A 16060-nucleotide genomic window follows, 5' to 3' on the forward strand; every position below is an offset into this window, starting at 1 on the left:
ACACACATCATATATACACACCATATACACACACCATATACACACACACCATATATACACACACACCATATATACACACACCATATATACACACACCATATATACACACACACCATATATACACACACCATATATACACACACCATATATACACAGACACCATATATACACACACCATATATACAACACACACCACGAGGCATCTCTTCACTGACGGTATGAGGCAGCTTCTGGTCATTGCTCTTTCCAACAGTGCTTTTCGTGACCACACTTCTTTTTATTTCCTTGTGTAATAAGATGTGCGTTTAGAAGTGGAATTGCTGGGTCATGAAGGATATGGGCCATCAGTTTGTAACCATTGGCGCTAATGATCCCTACCAACGGGCATGCCTTCAGTCCCCACTCTATCCTTCGTGTCCAGTGTTTCCACCCCCTTCTGCATGTCTTTTGAAAGAACAAATGTTAGGAAATACCTACTTTTTCTCAGCCCCTCCCCAGCTCTGCAGCCAGTTGTATCCTGCTTTTGCTCTGCAGGATGAATACCGGCAGGACCTGGTTACATGAAGGCCTGCAGCCGGCTGTTCTCATGGAATGGTAGCTGACGCTAGCTAAGAGTTTCTTCAATGGGAATGGAGTGTGCTCAGCGGGAGTCTGATGAGAAGGGGGGGTCTCAAGGGGATGCAGCTGGAGGGGCTGTCCATCTGGATCCTGCAGGCCTCTGGGTGCCGGGAGGTTATTCTTAGTCGTCTTTCTTCAGCCTTTATTTTTCTCTTAATCAGGGCTCTGATTGCGCAATTGGCAGCCCCCTACTTCTGGAAAGCAATGATTTTCCATATAGTAATTCTTTCCCTCCTTAGGCTTCCCACGGTGGGCGGGCGGCTCCTTTCGCGCTCACATTAGCACACTGCCTCCCACCCAGCTCCTCCCTTGAGTATTTTTGTGGCTGACGGATACCTATTATGTGTGCTGGGTATTTGGCCCCCATCTCGTTTGTTTACAAAGCTTCGCCACACCACTCTCCTTGCTAATTTTTTCCCAGTAACATCCCGCAGGAGGACATTTGCCGCCCTTCCTTCTGCCATTGCCTGTGTCCTGAATTCTGCTGGATTAATTTAACTTGAGCCTGAAGAGGCAGCAGAGCTGAGGGCAGGTGGCTGTAGGCACCAGTGGTCACGGTCAGCACCATGCTGATGCCCATCTGTAGCTAACAAGCTTTTCCACAGTTCAGTCCTTCTGTCTGTTTGCAGAGCAGCAGAGACCAGCGCTGAGGCTCGGCTTCACTGGGAGGAGGGAGGATGTGAACCCCCCCCCCCCAACTTTCCTTTCAGCCATGCAGGGATCATGCATGTCTTTAGGGGTCAGTAGCTAATGTAAAAGGGAAAAGCCCATTGAGTCAACCTTATTAAGGATTAGTAAGGACTGTGGGCTTGGCTAAATTGTAAACCTTGCCGTAGTTTGGATGTTCTAAGTCCCCCAAAGGCCAGCAGTAAAGGCCTAGAGACTGACTGTGAGATGGACAGGCTCCCAAGAGAGTCTGCGTTTCTGCCAGTGGTAGGTGGGCCAGGTCTTCAGGAGGTGGGGCGTGATTGGAGGTCCTTTGATACTTAGAGCAGGCCACGGAAGGGATGGAGAGACACTGGTCTCTTAGTTCTGGCTCTGATGTTAGCGCTTTATCTCTGACTCCTGCTCCCATCAGGATAGGAAGCCTTGCTGGAGGCCCACGGAATATGAAACCACCCCTATCATGGACTATGAACCGTCCAGAACCACAAGCCCCAAACTGACTTTGTAAGCTAATGACCTTAGTTATTTTATTATAGCGACAGACGGCTGACCAATACAGGATTTAAAAGGCATCGAGAAGAAAGCAAACACATTTGTTATCTTCTTGGTTGTTGGTGGGAAGTGGAGACCATTTGCAGGGTGCTCACGATGCATGCCCTGCATGCCAGCCGGAGCACTGTCTTGGTTGTGCCTGCGCATGAGGGGATTTGTTACAGGTAAGCCAGCGCTTCCATTGCTTTCGGAATAGAACGAGTTGCAGAATAGTATCATAGTCTCCGGCATGTATGAGCCCCGGGCCAACCCATAACCTCTCCTTCCTCATTTTCAAGGCGTGGTATTCAGGGTCATTGTGGTGGTTTGAAAGAAAATGGCCTTCAAAGGGAGGGGCACTATTGGGAGGTGTGGCTTTGTTGGAGTGGGTGTGGCCTTGCTGGAAAAAGTATGTCACTGTGGAGGTGGGCTTTGAGGTCTCATATAGGCTCAAGATACCATCCGGTGTCTTAGACCACTTCCTGTTGCTCGCAAGTCAAGATGCAGGACTCTCAGCTCTGCCTCCAGCACCATGTCTGCCTGCACACCACTGTGTTGTGCCGCGCCGACAAGGGACTGAACCTCTGAAAATGTAAGTCACCCCAATTTAGTGACACCAGGGTCATGGTGTCTCTTCACAGCAGTAGAAACCCTAACTAAGGCAGTGATTATGAGAGACACACCTCCACTACCTTCATTTACATCCTGAAGCAAAGGCTTCGCTCTTCCTCTATTTCTAGCCTCCTCTTTTATCCCATTTGAAACACTGGAAGCGGCTGCCCAAGTCTCCGTTCTGACACAGGCACAGTGACATGGACAGACCCCAAGTTAATCTTCTTACTCAGGGCTTTGAGCTAAGAGAAGAACTATGGCTCATGCCTTTGAGGACCGAAGCCTCGCTCCCTTGGAAATGGCGGTTCCAGGAAGATCACAGCTTTGGACAATCGTCCGCACACCTATGCCTTTTGGAGGAGTTAGGAGGAGAGTTGGTCAAGCCTCCACCAGGACGAGCTGGGCTACTGTGGGAGCGACAAGGCTTGTGCAGAATAAAGCAGTGGCGATGGGTGGGTCCCGAGAGAGCAGCTCTGCTCTCCAGAGCCCATGTTAGACCATTCCGCAGCCTCGCCTCTGTAAGATGCGCATAACCGCAGGAGGCGTGGCTAGGATGGACAGAGATGAAGCCCGGGCATTGCTTAGGAAAGGTGATTTTTATTGCTCTTGTGTAGGTTCTGCCCCGTTATGAGACTTCAGCTGCTCGTTTTGCTGTGACCTAAGGAAGCCTCCCAATGCTGGCAGAAAGAATATGGAGACAGTGTTTGCAGAAGGAGAAGCAAAAAGATGCTGCCAGTTTCCCCTCTTCAGAACTTGCCACTCGCTCAGACGCCCGATTGCACCTTTTCTGTGCAGTTCCATGCCCTCGGATGGCCCCTGGAGCCAGAAGCCTGGGCAAGCCCGTCGGGACTCTGGGAGGCAGGATTTGGCTCTCAAACGTGCTTCTGGTGAGGTGCAATCATGATTTCTCTCTCTCCCTGTATTTTCATTTAACGATCATTTAGCCGGAACCTGTCTTACATTATTATTTTCTCATTTGTCCTCATGTGTCTTCTTGTGGGACAGAAAAATTGAAAAGGTAGATCCTTTTCTTCAAACACATCCTCTACTGCTCTCTCCGTTATTTTTATAAAATGGGCTCTTTACCTGACCTGTAGTTCACTGATCAGCTGACCTGGCTGGCCCCGGTATCTGCCTGTCTCTGCCCTGCTCTCCAGCATTGAGGTTACAGGCACGTGCCCCCATGCCTGGCTTTTATACGGATGTTAAGGATCTGAACTCAGTCTTCATGCCTGTGTAACCATCTCCCTGATGAATTTGCATGTGTGTGTGTGTGCGCGTGCGCGCGTGTGCGTGCGCATGTGTGCGTGTGTGTATGTGTGCATGAGCAGGTGCCTGCAGAGCCCCTGGAGCTAGAGTTACAGGCAGCTGTAAGCCCCTTGATATGAATGCTAGGAATCGAATCCTCTGGAAGAGATCCAAGTGCCTTTAACTGAGCTGTCACTGCAGCCCCCAGTATGAGGTCCTTCTGGACATGCAGAAGTAGAATTAAGAGGGGTTGGGATATGCTTACAAACTCCACACGGCAGTTCACTCCACAGTGTGTCTGTATAGTTGGCAGGGTAAGAGACCTGGTGGAAACAGGAGAATTTTTAATATAGCTGCTTGGATATGCCCTTGGGAATTTGTAGTATCTCTCTGTCTCTCTCTCTGTCTCTCTGTCTCTCTGTCTCTCTGTCTCTCTCTCTCTCTCTCTCCATTTCGTTTCTCCCTTCTCCCTCCTTTCTCTCCCCCAGTTCTCTCTTTTCCTCTCTACATCCACATCTGTTCCTCCTGGCTAATCCTGTGGAATAACTTGGTGGATGAAGAGAGGTACCCAGAGCATTATGGAACCCAGAATGCACTTCCAGCTTGGCCATCTCCTCTCTGAGTAGCCTTCATGCCTCTGGCTCGGCTTCCTTGTGCATAAATAAGATTGGGGCTCCACCCCGAGACTAAAGCTCTCTAAATTACTTGGTGGAGTCTCTGTCTCTGCCAAGCTGGTCCCTGACAGGCCTCAGAAGCCAGTTACTTGGATAGTTCCCAAATCAGATAGATGGCTTGCAGGAAAACTGGGAATCCATTGTACCCCAGAGCGGTCCAGCAGCCGCAATAGACATCGGTGCTTCTGGCTGCTTCCCACCAGCCAGCTCAGAGCAGAGGCTGGCCAGAGAAGCAGATGGATGTGTTGGACAGGCTAGCAAGACTCTAAACACAGCATGAGGGAAATACCCATGTCCCGGGGAAGAGGTCACTTAATGGTGCAGTTGCAAAGTTATTCAGACTTGGTTCTGAATGCTGCCCCTGCCACCAACACTGACCTTGGGCAGGTTCCCTGGCAGCATCACTAGTTCCTCCATCTACAACTGCAGTAAGGAGCAAGGTCCCCGGCCCACCAGCACCATAGGTTTTTGGAAATCCTAGCAAATGTCTGTAGCAGTTGTGATCGTGTATCCTTCACGGCCAGGACTCTCGAGGGATCCGGCCTGGGCATCTCCCCATGCCCAGGAAGCCCAGGCTCCAGGCCACCGTTCCTTCCATGCCAAACAGCTTGGTTCTCAGATGCGCCAATTGGGATGTGATTAAATTTCTGATTGAGGAGCTTCAGCATCATGGTCAGAACAGGAGGAGGCAGTGTTTATCATCAGCTGCTCAGAGCCAACCTGCCCTTTCCAAGGTCTCCCCAAATCTTTCATCTGCCCCCCTGTCTTTGGGCCTCGGCCAGAAGAGGGAAACGAAGTGATCCCCCTCTCTCCAATCCAGAGAGATGGTGCTGCGAAGCAGGAAGAGCCCCATTGCTCTGCTGCCCACCTAGGGGGACTGTAGGGCCCCCCTCCCCTCCGTCCTGGAAGCCGAAGCCTTGCTCGCTCAGACAGGTCTGCTTTCTTGGCTAAGTAGACTGGCAACTCAGGGCAGTCTCTTTCCCCATCCTTTGTTCAGACAGATCACAAGTGCCCTGCTGGGAAGGGCGATTAAGTAGCACTAAGTGTATTTTTCCAGTGTGCACCTGGTAGAAAGAAAATAAAACAAAATCAAGGAGGCCAAGGATGATGATTAAACTGTCTATTCTCTCTCTCTCTCTCTCTCTCTCTCTCTCTCTCTCTCTCTCTCTCTCTCCTCTCTTCTCTTCTCTCTTCTCTCCCCTCAAGGGGCGAGGGGAATCACATGACTGCTAGTAACTGATTTAGCCAAGTGGCTGCAACTCCAGAGTTTGCTGCAGAGCCGCCCCCTCCCGGGGGGAGCGCTGACGTCACGGAAAAGCCCCGTCGCGGGGACGCCGAGCACTATAAACGGCGGCCAGCAGCGGTGGCTTTAGGAGGCAGCACTGCCAGCGGATACCACACAGCCGCGGGTTGCGGAGCCAGCATCGCAGGCATCAGGCATTGCAGCAGACAGACAGACGTCCACCCAGCGGCCTGGTGCAACCAAGTAAGAGGGCATCGCCGAGGGGCAGTCCCTGTAGGAGTCGCGGTGGGGAGGGGCGTGCCTGGTCTCTGAACTTTTTAAGTTGGGAAGGGAGCCCCTCGGCTGTGAGGTCTGTCCTGGGGGTTCTGCCATGGGAGAAAGAAGTTCAGGTGCAAAGGATGCGCTTCTCATGGGGGTTCCTTAATTCAGTTCCCAGAGAAGTGTCACCTTACCGCGTAGGTGGCCAGGCGCCCAGTTCGCCAGCCCAGAGACCGTTAAAAACAAACCCGCTAGTTCTGGCTAGTGGCTTAGGAGTTGCGGTGTGGAGCAGGGTGTGCAAGCTCTGTGTGAGCTTCGCGCTCACGCGGGGCACTTGCTGAGTTAACCGTGGATGCTTCTGCGTTCTCTCAGGTAGTCTTGATGGAACAGACTGCCCTGACAGGTGAGGAAATCTTGCAAGGAGAAAGTTGTAGGAAGTTGTTGAGTGTCTTTTCGCTGAGTCTTTGACCTTCTTTACTTCAAGAAGGTGAAACTAATTAAATAGATCTTGGAGTGGGCGAGGTTCTTTAAGAGTGAAGCACTTTCTGCATAAGTTTGATGTGTCCAACTGTGAGCAGGTCCTACCGGTCTCAGAAGGGCGAAGCTCAGGGCTAGTATGCTAAACAGTATCCATGAACAAAGGGGGCAGAGGTAAGGCTTAAACCTCAAACAGAAGCGCCCCACTCCCCAAATAATGTTCTCTTCAGGCAGCTGGAGAACATCAGGGCAACTTTACTAAACATGGAAGTTCCCCCAAAGTGCCTGTCCAGCTCAGCCAGGGGAGTGATGTCATTGCCACGTGTTCCCCACTGAGGCACAAAAGCCTGCAAGACGCTGGTGCGATTAAGAGCCATGTTTAGGCAAGAGCAGCTAACCCTGGCCAGCTGGTCCCCACTGCGCAGACTTGTTGCCGATGGTAAAGCCATTTCTGGAGGCAGTGGGTTCTTCCAGCTGCTTCTGCGCCAGTTCCCAGTGGGATTTTCAAAGTTAATTTAAGGATGAAGGAAGATTATGGGCAGTTGGTGATGCTATTGGAACCACAAATGACAGCCTGCTTGAGAAACCAGTCTCTCTCTCTCTCTCTCTCTCTCTCTCTCTCTCTCTTATCACTCTCTAGCTGAAAATTTTGCATGCTAGGTAGGGCTTTGGTAACTGTTTCATTGGTGTTCCTTATAGTAAGAATGCTTAATTCTTACCCATCAAATGAAATACCACCGACGAGGACCGTGTTTGCACCTCCTTGGGCCTAGTTCATCCTTGCTAATATTGGCATCTTGTCTGCTTGGCTTCCCAGGACCCCACGATGACTCTGAATAATGTCACCATGCGCCAGGGCACTGTGGGCATGCAGCCACAGCAGCGCTGGAGCATCCCTGCTGACGGCAGACATCTGATGGTCCAGAAGGATCCCCACCCTTGCAACCTCCGCAACGGCCACTGCACTGCTCCTGAAGACCACTGCCGGCAAAGCTGGTCCTCCGACTCCACGGACTCCGTCATCTCCTCTGAGTCGGGGAGCACCTACTACCGAGTGGTGCTTATAGGGGAGCACGGGGTGGGCAAGTCTACGTTGGCCAACATCTTTGCAGGCGTGCAGGACAGCGTGGACAGCGATTGTGAGGTCCTGGGAGGTAGGTGGTCCAGCCCTGGTGGACAGAGTGCTCAGGTCATTTTCTCTGCGGAATTGGAAGCCAGGCATGATGATATGCGCTTGTGATCCCAGCTCTGGGAAGGCGGGGGCCATCCTCAGCGATGTCGTGGGTCTGAGGCTAGCCTGGGCTATGTGTCGCTGCCTCAAAAAAATAATAAATCAAAACAAAATTATCTTCAGAATTAGGAGGAAATCTTTTTGATACCGAGATGGGTGGCCGAGGTCAAACCCCAGTCCTTACAAAGGCCCTCAGGACAAAAAAAAAAAAAAAAAAAAAAAAAAAAAAAAAGAAGAAAGAAAGGAGAAGAACATGTGTACACAGCACCAGAATCTATTGCCCTGAGCCAGCAGGGGGCTTTCTAAGGTCAAGTCTGAGGGGTCCAGGGAGGCTGACTCTGGCCTGGATAATTTTTGAAGAGTTGATCAGCCCAGACACTTTTTTTTATGATTATGCATAAAACCAAACTGATTTTGGGGAAGCACAAAACCCTGTTAGAGCGCATCATTTGGCTGCATCCACTAATACCAGAGGAATTTACAAGGGTAGCTAGGTCCAATGCTATACTTGAAGTAACATCATAATTAAAAAAAATCAAACTATAGCCTGGTGGTGGTGGCACATGCCTTTAATCCCAGCACTCGGGAGGCAGAGGCAGGCGGATCTCTGGGAGTTCGAGGCCAGCCTGGTCTACAAGAGCTAGTTCCGGGACCGGCACCAAAGCTACAGAGAAACCCTGTCTCGAACCCCCCCCCCCCAAAAAAATCAAACTATAAAAATGATGATAAATGCCCTGTGTAGAGTCTGGCAGGGTTTCCACATGGGTTTCTCCATATGATCTTATTTCAAATATTTATTTATTCTGTCCTTACCTAATTCTAGACCTAGTTCATTAAAACATATATTATAGCAGCACAGGTGATAGCTTTACATTCTGGGGTAGACATTACAACTCTAATGATCAGTTATTTCTATGCAGCTTCCTTCAGCTAGAGCCCCAACATCGGCACACAAGCCCAGAGCAGGGGCATACCCCGTTTACAGTGTAGAGATGGAGGAAGGCGTGCTCAGTGTTTGCACGCTTCACATGGTCTGTCTCCACTTTCAATTAACTGTAACCCCTCACGGCAGACTTCGGGGTGAGGGGAGTAAGGATGGGAAAGATGGCTTTTACTGTGACTCGTTTCTCTCTACCCAACTTGTGTAAACCCTGGCCCTCACTACCATGGCCCACGTCATTCAGTCAGGAAGTTCACTGCTTCAAGAGGCAGCTCAGGGACCCGCCAGGAAGGATGACTCGCTGACATAGTATTCATTTCTCTCCTCACTCTGGAATCTGGGGGACTAAGCTAGAGTCAGGGGAGACACAGGGCAGGTGTGCAGCTGCTTTGCTCTTAGTATAGACTGGTGGGTGCTAGAAGACAGCAGAAGAGGGGGCGCTGATGCCAGAGTGGGCGTTGGTGGTGGAGGGGGCGCTCTGCGGAGTGCCTCCCGTTGGCTGTTGTCTACCTAGGTCTATCATGGTGTCTGCCTGTGCGTGAATGGGGTCTGGGAGGGAATGAGAGACTGAGTGGCAGATGGAGAATCACCCCTTTGGGGAAGCTGCGCGTGGAGGCTGGGCTTTTATAATTCACGCTGGCGCTCTTTCACTCACTCCACCATGCTATGTGTTGGCGCTGTGCTAGGCCTTTCGTGTGTGCTTTTGGCAATGCGTACACAGATAGAACCAATACAATGCTACTGTCCCCACTTTCAAGGTGTTGGGGTGGAGGCTGACAGAATCAAGTGACTTCCTTCACTGTCCTCTGCAGGCCTAAGACTTAACTTCCCGGTGCTGTTAAGCACACAGCACGTGGGTACCCAGTGATGGCCGACTGTTAGAGTTCAGTGCCAGTGGCCGTGACTTACGGCATGGTGCATTAGAAGCACCAGGAAAGCAACAGTAAATTGCTCTGAGGGCTGGGTAGGGCTGGTGTAAGGAAGGGATTGGCTAGGTGGTGGTGTTTTATTTGTTTAAAGAGGGAGGAGTTGAAAAGTTAGTGGATAACAGGCTTCTAGAAGTGTTTGCCTATTCGAAGGGGCGGTGTCAGTGCAGAGGGTAATAGCCACTAAGCGTAGAGGGATTGCCTGATTGATCTGCAGCTAGAACTGGGAAAGATAGGAGTTTCCTTGGAGAGCGAGGGGCTGAGGCTCTTCCTTAACTGCCTGCTCACCTGAGCCTCTGATAAAGAGAAGCTTCTCAGTGAGGGACACGCCCAGTCCTCTTAAGTCTATTCCTTTGATTTAGAAGTGGACGCTCATTCTCATGGACTCATTAGCTTTGTGTTTGCCCAGAGGAAGGGTTTCCGGGGTACGCCCGTGCATTGTTTCCCTCTCTCCAGCATTAACCGGGGTGCGCATGCTGGTCTCCCCACACTTCTCCTAATAAAGATGGCTGTTATTCCAGACTACTGCAATGGTCCATGGTGCTCTGTGCATGGTTATTTTCACCTGTGCATCCCCCGTCCCTCCATCCATTGGCTCATTCACTTCGAGACAGTTCCTTAGCACGAACCACAGCACTTGATGAGGCGCGGTGGGGGTGCAGAGCCCTGGAGCTTTTTCTTGGCAGTGCCTCACAATGTGCTGTGGAGGTCAGACACACACCAACCAGAAAGCAAGCTGGGATGGGACAGCATTCTGAGTTACAAGGATAAAGTGGAATTCAGGGGGGTCAGAAAAGGCTTGGTGGAAGAGGCCATCTCTGGGCTGGCCTTAAAGACAGCTAGGCTAAGAGACGGTGCTCACGCGTACACAAGCAGTCTGGCAAAGAGCTCTGGGTTTGAAATGTAAGGCACAGGTTTAGAATCTTCCACCCCGAGGTGATTCAGGCTTTAGCTATGTGCCCTTGGCTCAGCCTCTTCACCCTAGGAAGCTTCCTCACATGTACAATTGGGGAGACACTTCCTAGGGTGGTCTGGGGACCAAGGGAGAGAGCAGTAAGTGTGTGGCACAGTGCGGGCCTGTGGTGCACACAGAATAAACACTGTTTACCGTCGACTCTGCATCTCCATCTCTCTGTTTCTGTAGTCTGTCAGAAAACTGAGCCTTGGGCAACTTACATCTTTTAGAGCCACGTGGGAAAGGAAGGGCAGCTCTCAGATTTGAATTCAGGTTTGTGTGTGCCCCGAGCCGCAATGCCATGGCGTTTGCTGCTTATCCATTCAGTGCTCAGGTTTATACCGAGCGTATACAGAGGGTCAAGCACATTGTGGGCCCGGGGCGAGGGGAGCCACAGAAGGCAAAGCAGGTATAAATCTCTGTCCTAGAGAGACAACTGGGCAGGGGGCTAGCACAGCGCAGGAAGTAACTGGCATGTGTTACATGCTAGGTGAGATGCTAGGCTGCAAAGATGCATAGATCATGGAAAGAAGTGCAGAGTTCCGGTGCGATTTTAAAGGCATATTCAGAAAACACCCGGTTAACAGGGACAAGCCTCACTCGGACTTAAAGGGGAAGAGCCAGGCACAAGGACCCAAAAGAGATACATTGTCATGAAAGTTACAGTTTTTAAAAGTTGCCATTAAAAGCAGGAAACCCAGAGTAGGCACCTGGTAGTTGTGCCAGGTTGATGGGAAAACCTTTCAGAAAAATTCCAGGCCAGCTTGCCCTTCCAACCCCTGACAGGATTTTTCCAGATGGAACTCCTCTGGCCCTCGACTGCTCTTACCCTTCACCTACTGCTAATCTTGGCCCAAGTTCAGAGGGAAAGTGTCCATGACCAAGAGAAGTTGCCTTTGACAGGAAAATACAAGCTGTGTTGTGTATTTGTTTTCAAAGACTGAGAAGCCAGGTGTGATGTCACATTCCTGTAATCCCAGCACCTACGGGGCAGCTTCCAGGCCAGCCTGTGAGTTCCAGGCTGACCAGGCTACCGGTGAGAACCCATCTCACCCCAGCCTCATGCAACAAAACAAAGGGGCAGCGGGTGGAAGAAGATAAATGACGGGCCAACTAGAGACATCTCAGAATATTTGCTCTTGTGTGTCTGCAGAGAGGAGAAACACAGCTGAGCTTAGAGCCCCCGAACTTTCCACTGAGTAAATGGTCAGGGACCACCCACTGGAGCTCACAGTGGATTTTCCATGAGGCCCATGGAAACAGAGCTTACAGTTAAAATGTCCCGTGACGGAGCTTACCGTTAGTGCTTCCTCGGGGCTTCATCCCTTGAATTGGGGTCAAAAGTTCTTCGGGAGTTTATTTATCCCTATAAATGGTTTTCCTCCAAAGAGGCTCAAGAATGATGGGAATAAGTTCCCTTTAATTCAAGCGATTTAGCTATCCACATACAAAACTGTGGAAGATGTCTTAGTAGGACTGGAGGACTGTGTGCCGCATGCTGAAGGAGAGCAGTAGTGTGTGTGTGTGTGTGTGTGTGTGTGTGTGTTTGTGTGTGTGTGCAGATACACAGCGAAGTCAGAGACTGAGCCATCTTCCTAGCCCCTACAGTAGTCATTTGGTAATTTTTTTCGCAAATGTTTGTATATTTACATAATTTGTTGTATATGTACTAAGTACATTCTCTGTCTCTGTCTGTCTGTCTCAGTGTGTATGCGTGTGCATAAGATATACATGTTCTTGTGAGAGCATGTATGTGTGTATATGTGTGCATGTCCACACGGATGCAAGAAGTCATTCTCAGGGGCTGTTCTTCCAGAACCATCCATGTTGTTTTGTGAGAGAGAACCTCTGGGTTTGGAGAGACTTGAGCTGGCTAGGCTGGCTGGCCAGTGAACCCTAGGGATACGCCTGTTACTGCGCCCGCCCCCAAAGCAAGGGTTACAAGTGCTTGTCACTATGCTTGGCTTTCATATGGATTCTGAGGAACCAACTCAGTTCCCGTGCTTGCGCAGTGAGCACGGTGCAGAGAGCTGTCTCCTCAGCGCCCAAGGAGCGTGTTTTCTAGTGTGAATCTGACAGGAGCCTTTTATGCACCTCTGATAGCAATGTCCTTTCTCTTCTAGAGGACACTTATGAGCGCACCCTGGTTGTTGATGGAGAGAGCGCAACAATTATTCTCCTGGACATGTGGGAAAATAAGGTATGTATGACCCGCCGCTGTGGGTGTGTTCTTTTAGGGCTTGCTTTTTGGCAGGCTGCTTGGTGCCAGGGTGACCTTGTCCGGCACAGTGGATGCTCCAGAGGAGGTGGGCTCATTGCTTGATTAGCATTTACTTCTGGAGAGCAAGAGCGTGTGGAGGAACAGATCGTCCACAGACGGAGCCCTAAAGAACAAACAAATTGCAGCGGCTTGCCCTGAGTTCTATTAAAAACCACAAGAAGTGTATTTGTTTTAGGAAAAGTTCAGGCGAGCATGTCCACTCATTTCCAATGACACAAAACCACCTTGTGTGAAGCTGGCCTTCCCGACGCTGCATGCCAACATGGCTTTGGGGCAGGCTTTTGACCTCCCAGCACATACGCAAGGTCATTTGTTGGTTGAGAACCCTCCTGTTCTCACCAAAGAATTCTGAATTCTTCCCTCTGAGGGAGACAAAAGGAAGCTCATAGGAAGTTGGGAAAGGCCTATTTTTGGCAGGTTAGATGAAAATTGGAAACACTGTTTGTCAAAGATGTTTGTAGGCATCAGACCCGCTCAAGCTGTAGTAATCCGAAAGGAAGTTTTTTTGGCACAGAAACGATACAGACTCTCTTTTTGTCCCTAGACATCTTGGAAGACCAGTGCATTCTGAGGGGTGAGAAGTAGTTTTCTTCCTCTCTCTTACTTGGGGAAGACATACAGTTTCTTTGCAACAATGACATCTCGATTTTCAGGCTGGCCCGAGCTCACGGCAGGTCTTCTTGCTTCTCTAGGGGGAGAGTGAATGGCTCCAGGACCACTGCATGCAGGTTGGGGACGTCTACCTGATTGTCTACTCTATCACAGACCGAGCAAGCTTTGAGAAGGCCTCGGAGCTAAGGATCCAGCTCCGCAGGGCCCGGCAGACAGAGGACATCCCTATCATTTTGGTTGGCAACAAAAGTGACTTAGTGCGGTGCCGAGAAGTGTCTGTGTCAGGTGAGGCCCTGGGCACCGCCCTTGTACCACACACACTGGCCTGCAGGCGGGTTCCCTTCCCCTCCCCCTGCGAGGCTGCAACCAGGGGCGCAGTGGGGTGCTCCGTGGAGTTTCACGTCTAAGAGCCCATGGTTCCCATCCTTTGTATTATTCTCTGTCTCTGGTTCTCCTTATCCTGGCCTTCCTGCGGGGTTCCAGGTTCTCCCCACTGCCCTTCGGGAAGAGAGCATCCTCAGGAATTTCCTGGCAGTCTTAACCTTTGCCCTGTGTCCTTCTGTTCTCCAATCAGATTTCAAGTTCAAGGGAGGGAACGTGGCTTTAGTAACGCAAGGGTGAGGAGCTCTGGCTTGGGAGGCAAACAAAAGAGCGTTATCCTCGGGTTGTTTATATCCATCTAATATTCTGGTCCCCAGCCTCTCCTTCTAAGCTTCTGGGAGGGCATCAGACTGATGGAACCACACATGCGTCTTCATCCTTTGTTCAAGGATAATTCCTGTTTGACGAGTGTGCCTCCGTATTCTTTTTAGGGCCCTCAAGATTGTTTGTCTTGGTTTCGTGTAGATTTAGTAGGACCGTAAAAATAAAGCGTGGCGTTTTTAGTCCCCGCTCAGTCAAGACAATCTCTCCAAGCAGTTGGACTATCTTGCTAGGACACAGCAGATTCAGCGTTTATTCCTTTTCAGACTAAAACTTGGACACATAGTTACTAAACCCAGTGGAGTTTCAGAGAAGCTTGAATAGTTTGATGTAACCATATTATATATTTACAAAACCATCATTTTTCCTCAAAAGATCTCATCTCATCATACTTTTTTATCTTTTTAAAGAGAGGAAAGCTAAGTAGCAGAATTCGAATTACAGGTTTTGGGGAAGGAAACGAAGTCAGGAGAAAGTGTTTCAGCTTGGGCGTGGAGCAAGGCCGGGTTTGCTGTCTCTGTCAGCTGCCTGAGTTCCCTCATGTTTTTAAAACACCTCAGCCAGTTTCTCCACCTAGCTGATGAGAGAGGCTGTGTGCCCTGCTGCCTCCCTCCTCCTATAAAGTAGTCTGCTGCTCGATGTTACCCTAGTGCAGTTTTGGAGACGTGTCCTCCAGCGCGGCCACGTGGTGCAGGATCGTACTCTGCGGCCCCTCTGACTCCCTTCCTCCTTTTCCAGAAGGGAGAGCCTGCGCGGTGGTGTTTGACTGCAAGTTCATCGAGACCTCTGCGGCCGTGCAGCACAACGTGAAGGAGCTGTTTGAGGGCATCGTGCGGCAGGTCCGCCTGCGCCGGGACAGCAAGGAGAAGAACGAGAGGAGGCTGGCCTACCAGAAGAGGCGGGAGAGCCTCCCCAGGAAAGCCAGGCGCTTCTGGGGCAAGATTGTGGCCAAGAACAACAAGAACATGGCCTTCAAGCTCAAGTCGAAATCCTGCCATGACCTCTCTGTGCTCTAGGTACCCCGTGTCACCCAGATGTCCCCCACGGGACATCATTGAAGGCCTTTGGGACCAGTGATCTATATTAGATTGACTACATAAGCATTGTTAGAGATGGCTTCCCCGATTGCAGATGGGAATCGACAGGTTAGCCTCATGGGCAGCCACGCGCACGGCCAGGGAATCTTTGTCAAGAGTCAGTATTTATTCTTAGAACAGCTTGGCCTGCTACACGGACACCCGAGACTCATTTAAGGGCATGTCTGGGGTTCACGTGAGCTTTTATTCCCTCTTCTATGGGAAGCAGAATATCGAAACTTACCCAGAATGCCTAGAACAGGCGTGCCTCATCATGGAAGTTTCACCCAGTTTTGTTCTCTGTGAATCTGATGCCCTTGAGTCCTACAGAAACCTAGGGAAAGGGCGAGAGCTTGTCGGAAGGGGGGGCTTTCTGCACACGTGTCTCCCTGGAGGGGCAGAGCAGAACTGTCCCCTTCACCGCTGTGAAGAGAAGCAGCGCTGGAGTTGGCTGGGTGGAGACCGACACGTACTGACGGGGTTTGTTTAGAGACCACAGAGATTTGTAGTCTTCGGAGCTGATCCATGTAGCACTTAGAGGTTCAAAAAACTGTTTACTTATGTGTCTTAAACAATTGCTTATTTTGAGGAAAGCATTTTCACCAAATTCTAGTCAAATCTTCTTTTTTGCTTTGTTGTTTTTTGAAATCATGGAGCTATCATAAAAGTGTTTTTTATAAATCTCAGCTAATTGACAGCCTGGAGTGCAGAGTGATTGCTCTTTAAATACGGTCAACAACTGTTTTCCCAAAGCATAGCAAGGCCCCAGCCCTGTATGCCGCAGCTGTGTTCTATTTATTATTATTTTGCAAATAGCCATTTTAACATTTGATAAAGCATATTTATGAACATATTTCTTACTGAGAAAAAGTCTGTTTTATTACCTTTTTTATCTTTTTCAAAATATGCAAGTTTTTACCTATATGTCTTATAATAAAATAAATAAAATCATTGAAAAGGAAGGCATTCCGTTTTCCTCTCCGAGTGAGCTCAGAACGATTATTTTCTGT

At 50.0% G+C, this 16060-nt stretch overlaps 1 protein-coding gene across 1 annotated transcript; it reads left to right on the forward strand.

The window, feature by feature from the left end:
• Nucleotides 1-5732: 5732 nt before the first annotated feature.
• On the forward strand, nt 5733-15745 carry Gem (GTP binding protein overexpressed in skeletal muscle). Its single transcript, XM_005362312.3, has 5 exons — nt 5733-5835; nt 7145-7481; nt 12503-12579; nt 13353-13557; nt 14713-15745. Exons 2-5 carry the CDS (start codon nt 7154-7156, stop codon nt 14988-14990), a joined length of 888 nt encoding a protein of 295 aa, XP_005362369.1. The 5' UTR covers nt 5733-5835; nt 7145-7153; the 3' UTR covers nt 14991-15745.
• Nucleotides 15746-16060: the final 315 nt, after the last annotated feature.

Source organism: Microtus ochrogaster, linkage group LG5 (genome assembly GCF_000317375.1).
Source record: "Microtus ochrogaster isolate Prairie Vole_2 linkage group LG5, MicOch1.0, whole genome shotgun sequence".
In the NCBI taxonomy this organism is placed as follows: domain Eukaryota; kingdom Metazoa; phylum Chordata; class Mammalia; order Rodentia; family Cricetidae; genus Microtus; species Microtus ochrogaster.

Bases quoted from the DNA above. Each gene is read 5' to 3' on its own strand.
- Gem (XM_005362312.3), top strand. From the start codon at position 7,154: ATGACTCTGAATAATGTCACCATGCGCCAGGGCACTGTGGGCATGCAG. The intron at 7,482-12,502 runs GTAGGTGGTCCA...TTTCTCTTCTAG, and splicing joins CGATTGTGAGGTCCTGGGAG to AGGACACTTATGAGCGCACC. The intron at 12,580-13,352 runs GTATGTATGACC...TTGCTTCTCTAG, and splicing joins TGGACATGTGGGAAAATAAG to GGGGAGAGTGAATGGCTCCA.